At 31.1% G+C, this 14963-nt stretch overlaps 1 protein-coding gene across 1 annotated transcript in view; it reads left to right on the top strand.

The window, feature by feature from the left end:
- LOC134697711 (sodium- and chloride-dependent glycine transporter 1-like) overlaps positions 1-14455 on the top strand; it is a 42296-nt gene extending 27841 nt beyond the window's left edge. The window contains exons 12-18 of the mRNA XM_063559996.1: positions 60-159; positions 1228-1328; positions 2155-2322; positions 3684-3741; positions 10548-11003; positions 13822-14025; positions 14403-14455. Coding sequence (XP_063416066.1) covers positions 60-159; positions 1228-1328; positions 2155-2322; positions 3684-3741; positions 10548-11003; positions 13822-14025; positions 14403-14455 — 1140 coding nt within the window. The remainder of the gene's footprint in view (positions 1-59; positions 160-1227; positions 1329-2154; positions 2323-3683; positions 3742-10547; positions 11004-13821; positions 14026-14402) is intronic.
- The last annotated feature ends 508 nt before the right edge of the window (positions 14456-14963 follow it).

Here is a 14963-nt window from a genome sequence, read left to right as displayed (position 1 = left end):
AATTTACTTTTAAGAACAGGAAACAATAGTTTAATTTAAAACTTAATTCGACTTTTTAGGGAGGAATATATGTTTTACAAATCGTTGACTGGTACTGTGGACTATTTACACCAATGATAGTGGCAACTCTAGAGTGTTTGGTCATTGGATGGATATATGGTATGCTTTTGTATAATTAGGTTACTCATATTGTATGGTATCAGGTATTTTACCATAGTACAGTAAATATTAAGTTTCAAAATCTCTTCTGAAAGGGTGAACACATGCTGCCATGATTACAAGAAATATCGAATTTCAATAATAGAAAGACACAATAATAAAGGCTCAAAAACGTTTAAAGCTGCATTAAAAAAATGAATGATGGAAAACAGAAACAAAAGATACCAGAGGAACGTTCAAACTCATATATCGAACATAAACAGACAACACCATACCTAAAAAAAATACAAATAGACAAACAATAGTACAAAAAAGAACACAACTTAGAAAACTAATGGCTGAGCAAGACGAACCCTTGCCAAAACCTAGAGGTGATCTGAGGTGGTCCGGAAGCCAGGGTAGGCAGATACTACACACCATGGTACATCCGTTGTTTTGCTTATAAACGCATTGATAAGTCTAATTCGGTAAGTCACAATCGGGAAAAGTTACAGGATTGTAGTTTCGACATAAGGACCATATACGTTATCATATTTAAGACGAATATTCAATACAGGTCAACCAACTCGTGAAAGCGTCTGTAATACATAACCACTTAGAACTCTCGATGAGGTCTACTGCCATTGGATATTGAACTTTAAGTACTGAATTGATTGATTTAATAGCTTTTATTGAGCAGTAATCCTCTATCCAGGAAATTTTGATAGGGAACAAAAGCCCTGGAATATCGTATTAACTAAGAGAGATAGACCCGTATGCAGGCGCTCCTGGAATATTGCTCCATATAAGTTCACAATTTGGATGGGGGAATCATCTTTTTTTTTAGTTTTGAAATCATCTGAACTAACTGTCAATTTCTAGACGTTTGTCAAAATATGAGGCAGACTTTACGCTATCTGTTGTGTCATTTATATTAAGTACGATGGTATAGATTCGTTAAACCTAGTCACGAAATTTTGAATTATTTTGTGAGAGAACGTCATTGGAAACTAGGACCCCTTTGATAATTTTAAGGAAACCATGTGTGTTGCGTAAATTTTGAGAATACCGGTAATGGTTCAATTTCAGGCACAGACAGATTTAACCAAGACATTCAGATGATGATAGGATATCCACCGTGTTGCTGGTGGAAATTTTGTTGGAAATGGTTGACTCCTTGTTTTCTGATGGTGAGTCTAATGTAATATATAGAATTAATCTGATGTTTCTGTAGTTTACTTTTCAACATAAAAAAATATATGGCAAAGTAATATCACAGAAGTTTTTAATGAATAAAGGTCTGCCTTCTGTTTCCCTTGGATTATGTTTATTCCTTTCCCCCGATTATAACAAAAATTCACATAGGAATGAGTGAATGTAACACCAATTAGAGAGGAAAACGAATAGCAATTATAGAACGTAATACAATTTTGACACATTTTGGTCTAAACACTTATCTATGTGCTTGTCTTCAACTTCAATAACTATGTGCTTGTCTTCAACTTCAATAACTATGTGCTTGTCTTCAACTTCAATAACTATGTGCTTGTCTTCAACTTCAATAACTATGCTTGTCTTCAACTTCAATATCTTTGTGCTTGTCTTCAACCTCAATAACTAAATCTAAAATGTCTTGATACAGTATTTGTTCTTTGTAAGAATATATATACTAAATATAGGCTTCTTTGACTTCATAAGTCAGTAGCAATCAGTCTATATGTTGAAAGTGATTTGATAAAAGCTGTCATTCCATCCCAATGTTAACTAGTCAGCAAAATATATTGAACCCTAAGGCCTCTGTCAATATCACAGCAACTCAATGACAAGTAAGATATGAAACAGGACCTGTTACTTGGATTTCCGACAGGAGCACATGATTACACCCTGATTTTTGGTGGTGGTGTTTATTTTATAGACTTATGTTTTGATCATTGTAATTTTATAAAGCGTTTGGTCATTTTGATTTCGATTCAAATGTGCTACCATGATGCTGTGTTTGATAAATTCACATTTCAGATGATACTTTTGTTTAACATGTTGCAATTGAAACCAGTTTCCTTTGACACATACCAGTATCCAGCATGGGCTATTGGATTTGGCTGGGTTATTGGTATGGTATCTGTGTTACCAATTCCCTTATACATTATCAAAACACTGTGGTGCGCTAATGGAACAATTTTGCAGGTAATGCACAAAAAATAGAGTATTAGGAAAAAGTAAAATCACAAAAATACAGAACTCCAAAGAAAAGGAAAGTTCCCAATCAAATGGCAAAATCAAAAGTTCAAACACATCAAACGAATGGATAATACCTGTCATATTCCTGACTTGGGACAGGCATTTTTTTATGTAGAAAATGGTGGATTGAACCTGGTTATATAGCTAGCTGAACCTCTCACTTGTATGACAGTCGCATCAAATTACATTACATTGTTCACCGATGTAAACACCTATTTCGTCGGTATCTATAAAAACTATTTTATGAAGAACCGAATCGGTTCAAAAAATTTAAAATAGTTATTTTACAAACTGCTGGTGATTTGCAGTATGGTAAATGTTTGTTTATATATTTGTTTGTTTTTAGAGATGAAGATAGTAACACAATGTCCCTTATTTTGACATTTTTACCTATCATGTTTTGATTACACATCCTTGTCAATATAGTGGAATTTTATGCGACTGTCATACAAGAGAAAGGTTTTGCTCGCTATTTTGGATATTAATACAGTTTATTCCACCATTTTCTACATAAGTAAATGCCTATACAAAGTCAGTAATATGACAGTTAATTGTTGTACATTCGTTTAATGTGTTAGAGCTTTTGATTTTTCCTTTTGATTAGGGACTTTTCGTTTTGAATTTTCAAAACTAATTCAATTTACAAAAGATAACATATGGTTTGCAAGGACCCTTTGAAAATTATTTAATTTGTATATTATTTGAAGAAGTAATCATCGTTTTTGAATTTTGTGTTATGTTGATCAAATCAGTCAACGAAATGGTCCACCCTTGTTTCACTATTATTTTTTACATGCTTTAACTTTTTATTTTTAAATAACTGCCCACTGCTATTTCACGCGCTATCTGTCCCCAGTTAGGTAGTTAAATTGAAGTTCACTTGAACTGAGTTTGAATGTATGACTTGCAAGTGAATACTACATTATCTATATTTTGAGCTTACTTTGACCAACTTTGGCTAAACTGACTGCTATTTACGAAATATTTCAAACATTCCATTTTATTGATTTTTAAGTTTAAATTTGATTTACAAACTATTTTTGATATTACACTGAAGTTAGTATGTACTAATAATCGTTCAGTAAATTCAGTAGCACTTCTTTCTCTCTCTCGTTTGTTTCCAAGTTCAAAGATTTAGAATTGATATTAATTTACATATGTTTGAGTATGTGACATTTATTTTTGCCCATTCATGCATATGAATTTCCCACTGATACATTTGACGTCTGACGTATTTCAAATGGAATATCACATATTAGATCACTATATGTTTATTACTGTAAAGTGCCATTATCTTTTTTTTGTAGAAATTTACAAATTCACTGAAACCGATGATTGACTGGAGACCAATTTTAGAAGAACCAGGCAAGACAACAACGGTTTAACATAAAAAAACAAAAGACAAATTATTAAATGAAATATAACATCAAATGTATTTTTATTTTGCACAAATAATGAATAAATCATGAAAAGAACAAACATGAGATACGTATTACGACTAATGCCACATGTGAAGCCTGACCAGTTTTCCTATCCCGGACAAACTACTAGTAGAGAAACCAAGGTGTTCGCTAAGTTTCCTGATCTTTAGTTTTTTATGTAATGTTTTGAAGAATATTTTGTTTGAGGCATGTAATGTTGTAATGTTACACCACTGTCCCAGCTTAAGAGGAGGTTGTGATCCCGCTAACATGTTTAACCCCGCCGCATTCTGTATGTTTGTCTCTGTTCCAAGTCAGTAGCCTGTTATTAAGTAGTTTTCGTTTGTTGGTATTTTTCTTTATTTTTTTGTACATAAATGAGGTCGTTAGTTTTCTCGTTTGAATTCTTTTACAGTTGTCCTTTACGGGCATTTTGTGTGTCATTTGTTCTCTTACGGAGAGTTATCTCATTGGCACTCATACCACATCTTTTTTTTTTTAATATTTATGATTTCTTTCAGTACACTACATTTGACTCGTTTTAACAACGCTACTAAATCATTTGACCGATATTTTCTGTCCTTGACCATTTAATAAGATGAGTTTAATCAGTAACTATGAAAAACGTTTTGGCTACCTGTTGTTTTTTTTATTGTAAGAGGAACAAGTATGATACAAGTTGATGATCATGTATGCAACAATTTACGACTAACGATGATTCTTATATAAGATAGGCACGTGCAGATGTGGAAATGAAATCATCATAGGTTAAATGGTTAACTTTGGAAGAGTAAAGCATCGTCTTTTTAAATACTTGAACTCTTCATTTTGATACACACTGAGGGATAAGCTTAGCATATACGGTTAACGACGAGAACAGTATATTTTGAAACAAATAATACTTGTCTCAAGAAATATGAAAAAATCAAAAAAATCTCTACCAGCAGTGACATTCACCGAGAAATGATACTCACAAATCAAAGATTCCAGGTTTATGGTAAGGAGGGACAGACGCAAGTGTCGTCTTCACAAGACTTCTTAGAGGCGCTCGTATCAAAACAAATTGAAAACTAAATGAAACATGAAGTTGTTAAATCCGAAAACAAGGTTTGTCAATACCATTGTGATTTAACGTCTCGCAGTATCTAAATATATAATATTCAGTATTTAAGGGCAAAGTGTTTACAGTGTCCGATTATCAGAATATTGCATAAGTAAGCTGGTAGTTACCTTATCCTATTCGACCAATAAGACTCCCTTTACACGAAGTATATAGGCAATTCTAGAAAACAGTACTTCTTAATACGAAATAAAAATTTCGGACAAAAACCTGAGACACTCCTACATAGATGATAGTAAACTATATTTATAAGCCAATAAATTACACATAAGGTAAATATTGGTTAATTATTTTCCATCATAATTTCAAAAGAGTTGAACGCATTCTTATGTTGTTAAAAAACTTAATAGCGATTTCAACAGAAAAGTTGACACGTCCCGGGTATATCATGTTCTCAATAAGCATTTGGTATTTACAATCGAGTTTTAATTAGTATTTTTATTGGATATTTTCACAAATCAAAGGGAAAGTTTATGTTGTTATGACTATTTCTGAACTTTGACAGATTAGTGATAAACTAATATAAAACTGTTATAGAAACTCTAAAATTTAGATTCATGCTGATAGCATTATGTTTGTTTAAAAAAGCATTTACAAATGTTTCGAGTAACGTCGCTATCAATAAGTTATAAAATTGATGGTTTAAAAAAAAGATATAAATTCATAAGTTTCAAAAGCACATTAGGAACATCCAGTTGTTTCACCTACAACTTATATTGAAAAGTAAAATCACAAAAACACTGAACTCCGAGGAAAATTCAAAATGGAAAGCCCAAACCAAAAGGCAAAAACAAAACCTAAAATACACAACACGAATGGACAACAATGTCATATTCCTGACATGGTACACGCATTGTCTTATGTAGAAAATGATGGATTAAACCTGGTTTTATAGCTAGTTAAACCTCTCACTTGACCGTTGCATCAAACCTCATATATTTATAACGATCAGTTAACAAATTTAAATAAAAAAAAGGGATACAGCAATATCTAAATCATCATAAAATACAACAACAAAAAAATGTAACAAATAAAGCACAGTAAGCACTTAGTAACGATTGTGCTATTTGTTTGAAAGTGATACATACGACAATCTGTTCAACACACGCAGAAGCGATATATTGACACACGAGGAGTAGATAGATTTACAAATAATTGTCAATAACTGTATATCATAAGGGCGTGAAAACTTTGAAAATTAACAATGGAAACAAAACGTTAAAAATCAGAAATGTATTGAAATTTTTTTTAAGAACAATATTTGCACAGTTATCCCGAATTTGCAACATTCAAAGATGTAAAAACCAATTTCTTTGATAAAAACAAAAAGACTTAAATTAATGAACGTATGCAGTAACATGTTTGTCGTAATTCAAACTCTGAGTTGATTCACCAAATGTGAGTTTTATGCATTTATATTTTGAAGCCTAAAAATCTTCGCCCATTATAATCGTGGTATCTTTGATTATTTTTAATATTCAAGACACCATATAGGGGTAAATTCAGTAAAAAATCTCCCATTGACTTTCATGCTAATCTATGTGTGGAAATAAATTTATACCTGATTTACCTTTAGAAATTAAAATCTTTCATATATCATTCATGAACGTACAAATGTAGCCCTATCTTTTGCAACAATAAAAACATAGGGTCATGCGGCATTTTTGGGCATTCACATGGCCTTGTTTACAAACAATGAATACTGTACTTTGAATTTTTAGGCTGTTTATATTCTTACCAACTTTTGTTTGTAATAAGGAATTGACATTGAGTTGCATTATTCATTATTCATTATTTTGTTTTCTCCCTGATCATTTGCCTCAATAAAAACAATAAGTTACAAAAACAAATTAGTAATATCCAGATTCATAATTAACTATATTGTGCTTAGATATATCCTGGATCCTCCTCAAATCTCGATATCTGAATTTCAACAAGTAAATATTAGTATTCTGATTTGAACTTGATTTCAATTAGGAAGTCCAATTTGTTTTAAATATTTCTGAATTCCAATTGGTTCTATAAAGATAGACAAGCAACACCTATCTTGGAGTGTTTTTATTTATTTATTCAAAGCATAGTTGAACGTTATAAGGTATAATTAAACAGAGCGACAACAATAGATTGTTTTTTTTTACAAATTTATACCGTACCTAATGTCACGCGAATTGGTATCTTCGACACAAAAACACAAAACTAACGATAACAAACAATTTATCAAAAATGAATTCACACTTATTTTTTGTGTGAAAAATATGGTATTTATATTTGCTAGAATATGTGCAGTGTTATTAATAAGTAAGACAGGCGTTTTGGTGCAGGGCATTGTAAGCTCACTTTTCTGTTTAAAGTGTCGTTGTATTAAAATGTATCTATTTAATGATGACTGTAAAAGTAATCAAAATTCCTATTTATGATACAACAGGATAGAGCAAATATTACCGAAAAATGATAAAATAGATTAATTTACATTTCGAAGTTATTCGAATCAATTTGGATTAATATCCGGAAATTTCTTGTTAATCTATTTTTTTTATTAATGTTTTAACAAAGTTTATCATATGTTGTTTGGATAAATTTGAAAGAATTTGGCAATGTAATTTTATTACTGCTTTTTTGTTTAATTAATCTTTGGTTGCTAATATAACCATAGTGATTCACTAATTCTAATTCAGTTTTCCGGGGATACTTTTATATTATGTTTATTATTTTTTTTTTTAAATCGATGTTTGTTTTGGTCAAATGCAGTATAAATAAAAACACCTTTCAGATAAAAAGGGTATATACTTGAAGGACTGTAATCGAAGCCGCTTGGGTGTTAAGGCGCTTTGATATGTGTTCTATTTTGTGGTTCCAAGTACAGATATGGTATATTATGTTGCTGACGGGGTCATCTTTAATGCAAAGTGAGTTCCATTTCTGATTTTGCTTATATGAATTCATTGTAAAAAAGATAGAAAATTGCATACAAAAATTAACAAGAAAACAAAAGGTCTTGTCAATGGATAGAAACTATTTCATTGTAATTACAAAATTATATCAATTCTATCGGTATACTGGAAGTGCTTGTGGATGGTCACAAGCACTTGTCGAAAAAAAATTCACAGATTTATACATGAAAGTCAGATTAATGACGAAAATGTACAGATATATATATATATATTTTTTAAACAAGTTCATGCGTTGATGATAAAAAAATGACTGGGAATTCAATCTTATTTTAATAACTATTATATTGTAGTGATACAAATCAGTCATGGCGCTCTTGTTTGTTGATTTATATTGTATTAAAATTTGTATATATCAGTTACATGTATATATAATTTATATTCATTTGCATATCATCTATTCTACCAAATTAATAATAGTGCAGTGCAAATGCATTATGGACACTCTTCTGTAATAATTCGATTTTTCTAATAGATTGGATTTGTGTAAGCATTTATATTTTCCAGCCAAATGTTTGATCTCCCATGCAGAATCCTTGAGAGATAGCAAAGACAGATAACTCTGCATGGGAGATTGCAAACTTTTTTGAGATATTCTTCCGTATGCGTTAACACACATTTGTTGTACGTGTGCATATATATTAAAGATTTTTTAAAACTAATATATATATTTTTAACGACAAAACATTTTGATATTATTAGTTAATGTTCTAATAAAATATTTTTAGGAGTATCCATCGAAAAAGGAATTATAACAAGAGATAAGGAATGTTATTTTGCACTAGATGTCCGCGTATTTATCATGTTTTCTTAACAGATGTATGGATCAAACGAGAACACAAGCTGCAAACACAATCTATACACTTTGATCTATATTGAGGAATCATTAGATTTAAACATAAAATGCTTATAATGCAACACTACTATTGATCATGATTTAATTATGATTCACTTAAATAATATTTATTCAAACAATAACATATCTAACAATCAATTATGATTTAATTAAAAGATGTTTATTCATACATCATTACGAGTTGAATCAAATGATGATTATTCTTTTTGTAATTCAAATACAAATTATAATATCTATGCAATAATTCTTTATTTTTGTCGAGCCTTCGACTTTTGTCGAAAAAGCGAGACATAGCGATCCTACATTCCGTCGGCGTCGGCGTCGTCGTCGGCGGCGTCCACAAATATTCACTCTGTGGTTAAAGTTTTTGAAATTTTAATAACTTTCTCAAACTATACTGGATTTCTACCAAACTTGGACAGAAGCTTGTTTATGATCATTAGATAGTATCTAGAATTAAATTTTGTAAAAATGAAATTCCATTTTTTCCGTATTTTACTTATAAATGGACTTAGTTTTTCTGCCGGAAAAAAATACATTCACTCTAGGGTTAAAGTTTTTCAAATTTAAATAACTTTCTTAAACTATACTGGATTTCTACCAAACTTGGACAGAAGCTTGTTTATGATCATTAGATAGTATCTAGAATTAAATTTTGTAAAAATAAAATTCCATTTTTTCTGTATTTTACTTATAAATGGACTTAGTTTTTCTGCCGGGAAAGATTACATTCACTTTATAGTTAAAGTTTTTCAAATTTAAATAACTATCTTAAACTATCCTGGGTTTGTACCAAACTTGGACAGAAGCTTGTTTATGATCATAAGATAGTATCCAGAAGTAAATCTTGAAAAAAAAACAACATTTTTTCGGTATTTTACTTTTAAATGGACTTAGATTTTCTAACAGGAAACTACACATTCACACTGTGGTTAAAGTTTTAAAAATATTATGAACTTTCTTATTCTATTTTGGATTTGTACCAAACTTAGACAGAAGCTTGTTTATGACCAAAAGCTAGTTCCTAGAAGGAAATTTTGTTAAAACTTTGTACCTGTGTATCTGTATTTTACTTATAAATAGACTTAGTTTTTCCCAGTTAACATTACATACAATCTGCAGTTAAAGTTTTCAAAACATTTAAATTTATTAGATTCATAAACTATCCTGGACTTTACCAAACTTGGATGGAAGTTTCTTATAATCAAAAGATAGTATCAAGAGGAATATTTTCATTGATTTTTTTCCTCTATTTCGTTGAGCCTGCAATCATGGCAATTAACAGCCAAAGTAGGCGAGACACTGGGTTCCGCGGAACCCTTAAGAATTTTTTCATAATAAATTTATTTTTAAAAACGAGGTGCCGGATTGTCTTGGTTCCGAAATGTCCGGATATCAAAATGTCTTCGGATTTGGGTGCCGATTTGCCTTGTTACAATCAGTGACGCCTTGATCAAAATAGTACAAACAAGTACAAAGTTGAAGAGCATTGACGACCCGACAATCCAAAGTCACAGGAAATTTTCTTTTTCTTTCATGTTAACATGTGCCAATATTGTTCACGTTTTTTTATGATTATCTGTCTATGATACTTTTTAAATGAATAAAATATGCAAACATGCTATTCTTTTAATCTCAGAATGTAATGCGAGAATAGATAACATCAAGATATTACAAACCCAATACTGATAGAGTATTGCACGCCGTTTATTGCAACAGCTATTGTTTGCAAAATTAAGAACTTGTTAACTGACACGCTATTTCATTATGATAATACACCAGAAATGATTCTCATGTAATTGTTTTACATTAGCCTTTTTTTTTAGCTTCAACTAAATCGCTTACTGTTGAATTTAACGGGACAAACCACGTACTTCTCAAAGACTATGGAGTATTTCCAAAGCATCAACAGTTTCTCAAATTCACAGTTCAAGGACCAAAAGATCTTCATCTGAAATTACTATCAAGCAAGATATCAGTTCGCAAACCCATTTACTATATAATAATAGCGGGTTGGAATAATAAAAAATCGGTCCTTGGTCGGAGTGAAATTCTCGCACGTGATGTTGTGAACTTTTACAAGAAACCTGGTCTTTTTGACATAAACCAAGAGAAAAAATTTTGGATTAGTTGGGAGAATGGAAAAGTTCTAGTTGGAACAGGAAATATTCTAAACAAAGACATCATCATGAAATGGCAAGAGCCTTGTTCATTTGCAGTTCAAAATATTGAAATCAGTACAATGCATGAAGCATCTTTGAACTTGAAATTTTTTCTTGATGGTGAGTGCTTAAATTTTATAATTTGTTTTTTTGATAATTGTTTCCCATGAATACCGGTAGTATATTTTTTTGTGATTAATATTTGAAAATGAAATTAATAATACTCGCCATTAATAGTTGAAAATATGTATACACATCGAAGTGAAAAGGCCAGATTTCTATCTCAACATGCTTAATATGCAGTTGATTCTTGAGTATAGATATGTATGTAGATCCGACTGCATCTGGCAATTGATGATCTTCAGTGTATATAAAGTGCGAATCCAGCTAGTTCATTTTTACTGTTATATGCGGGTATGTCTATTGTAGAATAAAAGATCATGGGAAAACTGTATTTGTTTACGTTTTGAAAATATCAAGTTAAGTGATTTGAAGGCAAGTTTTAACATATTTTCATTGTGATATGTCTTTATAATATACACACATAGCATTTAAGTTCAAATAAGTGTTATAAAAGCATCATAATATAGCATATCGATCATTGAAAGCGACCCATTTTAAACTATAGATGCGATGAATTATCACTGTTATTGCAGTCATTATTAATGTAGAATTTTCAAAGATGCGAGGAATTTTTATTGTAGAATTATGTGATAAATGCACTTGCAACAAACTTAGTTGATGACTTTAGGATAGGATTTATGATACATGTATTTTCAAATTGAAATACAAACTCCTCATTCATTCTTCATCAAATATATAGCTTTTCAAACTTGTAACAAAGGCGATTCTCAAAATGTCATATTGTATTCTTCAGATTACGTTTCTCCTTGATTTAAATAAGTCATCAGTGTGTATCTTCTTGTGTCTGTACCAGCTAGATACCCATTTAGTCTTGAATGAACAATCAGTGCACCGGTATAAAGACCCCTCCTTCTTAACTTTATATGTTTTCCTGTGATCCAACATCACGTTCCTCCTCTACTGTTGAGCCCTCAACTGCTTCAATTTCTATATTCTGAAAAAAAATATTTTTGTTAGAATAAATGTTCTTGCCTCGATTGTTGCTTGCATGATTTCCCCTGTATAAGGTGAAACGGCATGTGACATAAATTATTCACAGTCATTAAACAAGAAATGTAAGTTGTTTGCATTGGTACGTAACGTAGAGCACCCTTGATACAAAAAAAAAATGATCCGCAATGCACAACTCGATACCAGTGGAGGATTTCGAGGGGGACAGGGAGTCGCCCTCCTTTTTGGGAAAACATTTGGTTACTTATATAGGGAATTACTGGAGCGTGCAGGCAGCGGACCCTCTAAGGCAGTCAGTGGGCCCCTACTTATACCTATTCAGCATGTAAACCAATCCCAAATATCTATATTAAAGGACTTTTGTCTATAAATTTGGACCCCACAAAATTGAAAAGGGACCAAAAATATAAAAAAAAATGCATGCATCGGATACATTTCTTATTGAAGGCATGACTGTAACAATAGGATGAATATACAAAAATATCTTATACTGGGGTCTCATTGGGGGGTTCTGATCCCGGATACCGCTTACTGTTTTGGCAGATTCCCGTATTCCGCTTATTGTTTTGTCAGATTCCCGTATCCCGCTTATACTATGCAGTTCTCATTTTTTTGTAATTATCCGTGTCCCGCTAGACTTCATTCCCCATTTTTCACGACACAATCATTTGACTTTCACCTGTCACGTTTGCAAAAAATTAGCAATCCGGCGTCACGCTTATACCCAAATGCGACCCACTATTTTACTCTATTCTGACTGAATCTAAATGGAATGCATTTGTATATATATGTTATTTCTATTGAATTTATTAGAGTGTTTTAAAACCAAACTTTCCTCCCTAAGTTAAATTTTATCAAATCTTTCTCCTACTTTATCTATTGTTTGAGCAAGTCGGCTAAATTAAAGCTTTACAGCTTATTTCCTAATGTATGTAAAGCAAAACTTTGGTTGGCTTGCTTGCTTTGTTTGAATAATTGTTTATACAAACTTTGTAATAAGATTGACATTTTTAAACAATATGAATAGGCAAAGTTTAACCTGTATTTTTAATATTTGAATTAAATTGGGTGTTATCATAATGATTATCCAATAAAAAAAAGCAAGCAAGTCAACTAAAGTCTTGCTCTACATGCTAAAAGAAATGAGCTGTAATAGATATTTTTTTTTATTATACAGTGAAAATGCACCGCATATACAATACCAATGATTCGCTCCACAGTGAAAATGAAAGAATAGTATCATTATTCGACAGTAAACATGACTAGCATTACGAAATCATCATAGTGGAATTGTTTGTTAAATATGAAGAAACTGAATGACAAAACATATTCTATGTTATACAACTTTAATAATTGTATTAAAATGAATATTTTTTACTGCAACAACATCTTATCTGTTAGTTATAAAGCACCTGCACGATCTGTTCGTGAAATGTCCTAAATATTCACCTATTTTGGTATATATTTCACAGCTGGATGTCTTTAGGCGCGATAAAACCCCGCTCGCAACACTCACTTTGTTTTATTAGTATTATGTATTTCTGAGCATATACATTTTAACTAATTTTCTTCATTTTCTTCAAAAATTAAAAAAAGTTCGTCTGTTTATTTATCATTCTACATTAGACATTTATGGCATATACAGTAAAAATGAAATTTTAGGATCCGCACCTTACATACACTGATCTCCATCAAATTTTATTTACATCAAGTAACAAAAAAGCCATGGGATGCGGATATCTTCATTTTGTTTGTCATTTGAATACAATTTAAATTCACATATAATTGTTATTTTTTCAACTATAAATTTAAATGTAAATGTAAAAAGTCTTATTTGTTTCAGATTCAACTGTACAATGTCAAAAGAAGAGTTTGGTCGAATGGAAACTTGAGAAGAAATCTGATTGTCCTACCTTTAACATTCTCAAAAGTTTGGAAGAAAATTCAGAAGTGGAATGTGCGATTCTTTGTATTTCGAACTTGGAATGTGGTGGATTTGTTTTCAATCAAAAAGCTTGTACCTGTACATTGTTTTCAGATATTGTGCGTAATAATTCTAAGTCCACGATTTTCAAATTAGTGTAGATTGCTTGAATGGAAGTCATATAAGTAAAATCCGTATAAAAAGCAACCAGAAGAACTGATATACAAGTACTTTTGTATCATATGTGTAGAATGACACTAACACTGTTAACACACCATCATCTACATAAGAGTATTCTTGTACCAAATCACGAATATGGTAGCAGTTATCTATTTGTTTGATGTCTTTTAGCTTTTGATTTGCCATTTTATTAGAGACTTTCTTTTTTAAATTTTCCTCTGACTTTTTTTTTTGTGTTATAACTTTTTTCCAAATAAAGAATGTCTGAACACATTTATTAACATTGTCATATTTACAATGTTTCTAATTATGTTTTTCAGAAAATGATATCATATTATCGAGGAATCGTATTAACAATTTTATGGACGACTGACGACTGACAATATATGCATGAGACAAAAGGTTATAAACGGTGCTCGTCTCATGAGGACTTTAATATCGAATCACAAAGGCATAAATACTCAAATTTCTTAACTGTCCTGTTGTATTCGTAAATACGAAATAAATTATAAAAAAAAGCGCAGTTCGTGGGTTCAAAATAATAATTTTGACTGAACTAATCTGCTCATTTTAAAGGGAAAAATCGCACGTTTTGATCAGCAATTGTTTTAGTTCGAACAAATCATACTGCATGCTATATATGTGATTATGCACTCATGGTTCAATGTACCTTCAGATTATTTTCTCTGTGCTGACTGTTTGCCGTCGATCTAACCATAATGTTTTTAAACAAGTGCATAAAAGAGGGACGAAGAATACCAGACAGTCAAACTCATAAGTCTAAAACAAACTGACAACGACATGGCTTTAAAATGAAAAAAGATAAACTGACAAACAACAGTACACATGACACAACATAGAAAACTAAAGAAGAAAAACAC

The sequence above is a fragment of the Mytilus trossulus genome, chromosome 14, assembly GCF_036588685.1.
Source record: "Mytilus trossulus isolate FHL-02 chromosome 14, PNRI_Mtr1.1.1.hap1, whole genome shotgun sequence".
NCBI classification, from domain to species: Eukaryota; Metazoa; Mollusca; class Bivalvia; order Mytilida; family Mytilidae; genus Mytilus; species Mytilus trossulus.
Note: the sequence above shows the minus strand (reverse complement) of the source record. Positions and strands in the feature narration are given on the sequence as shown.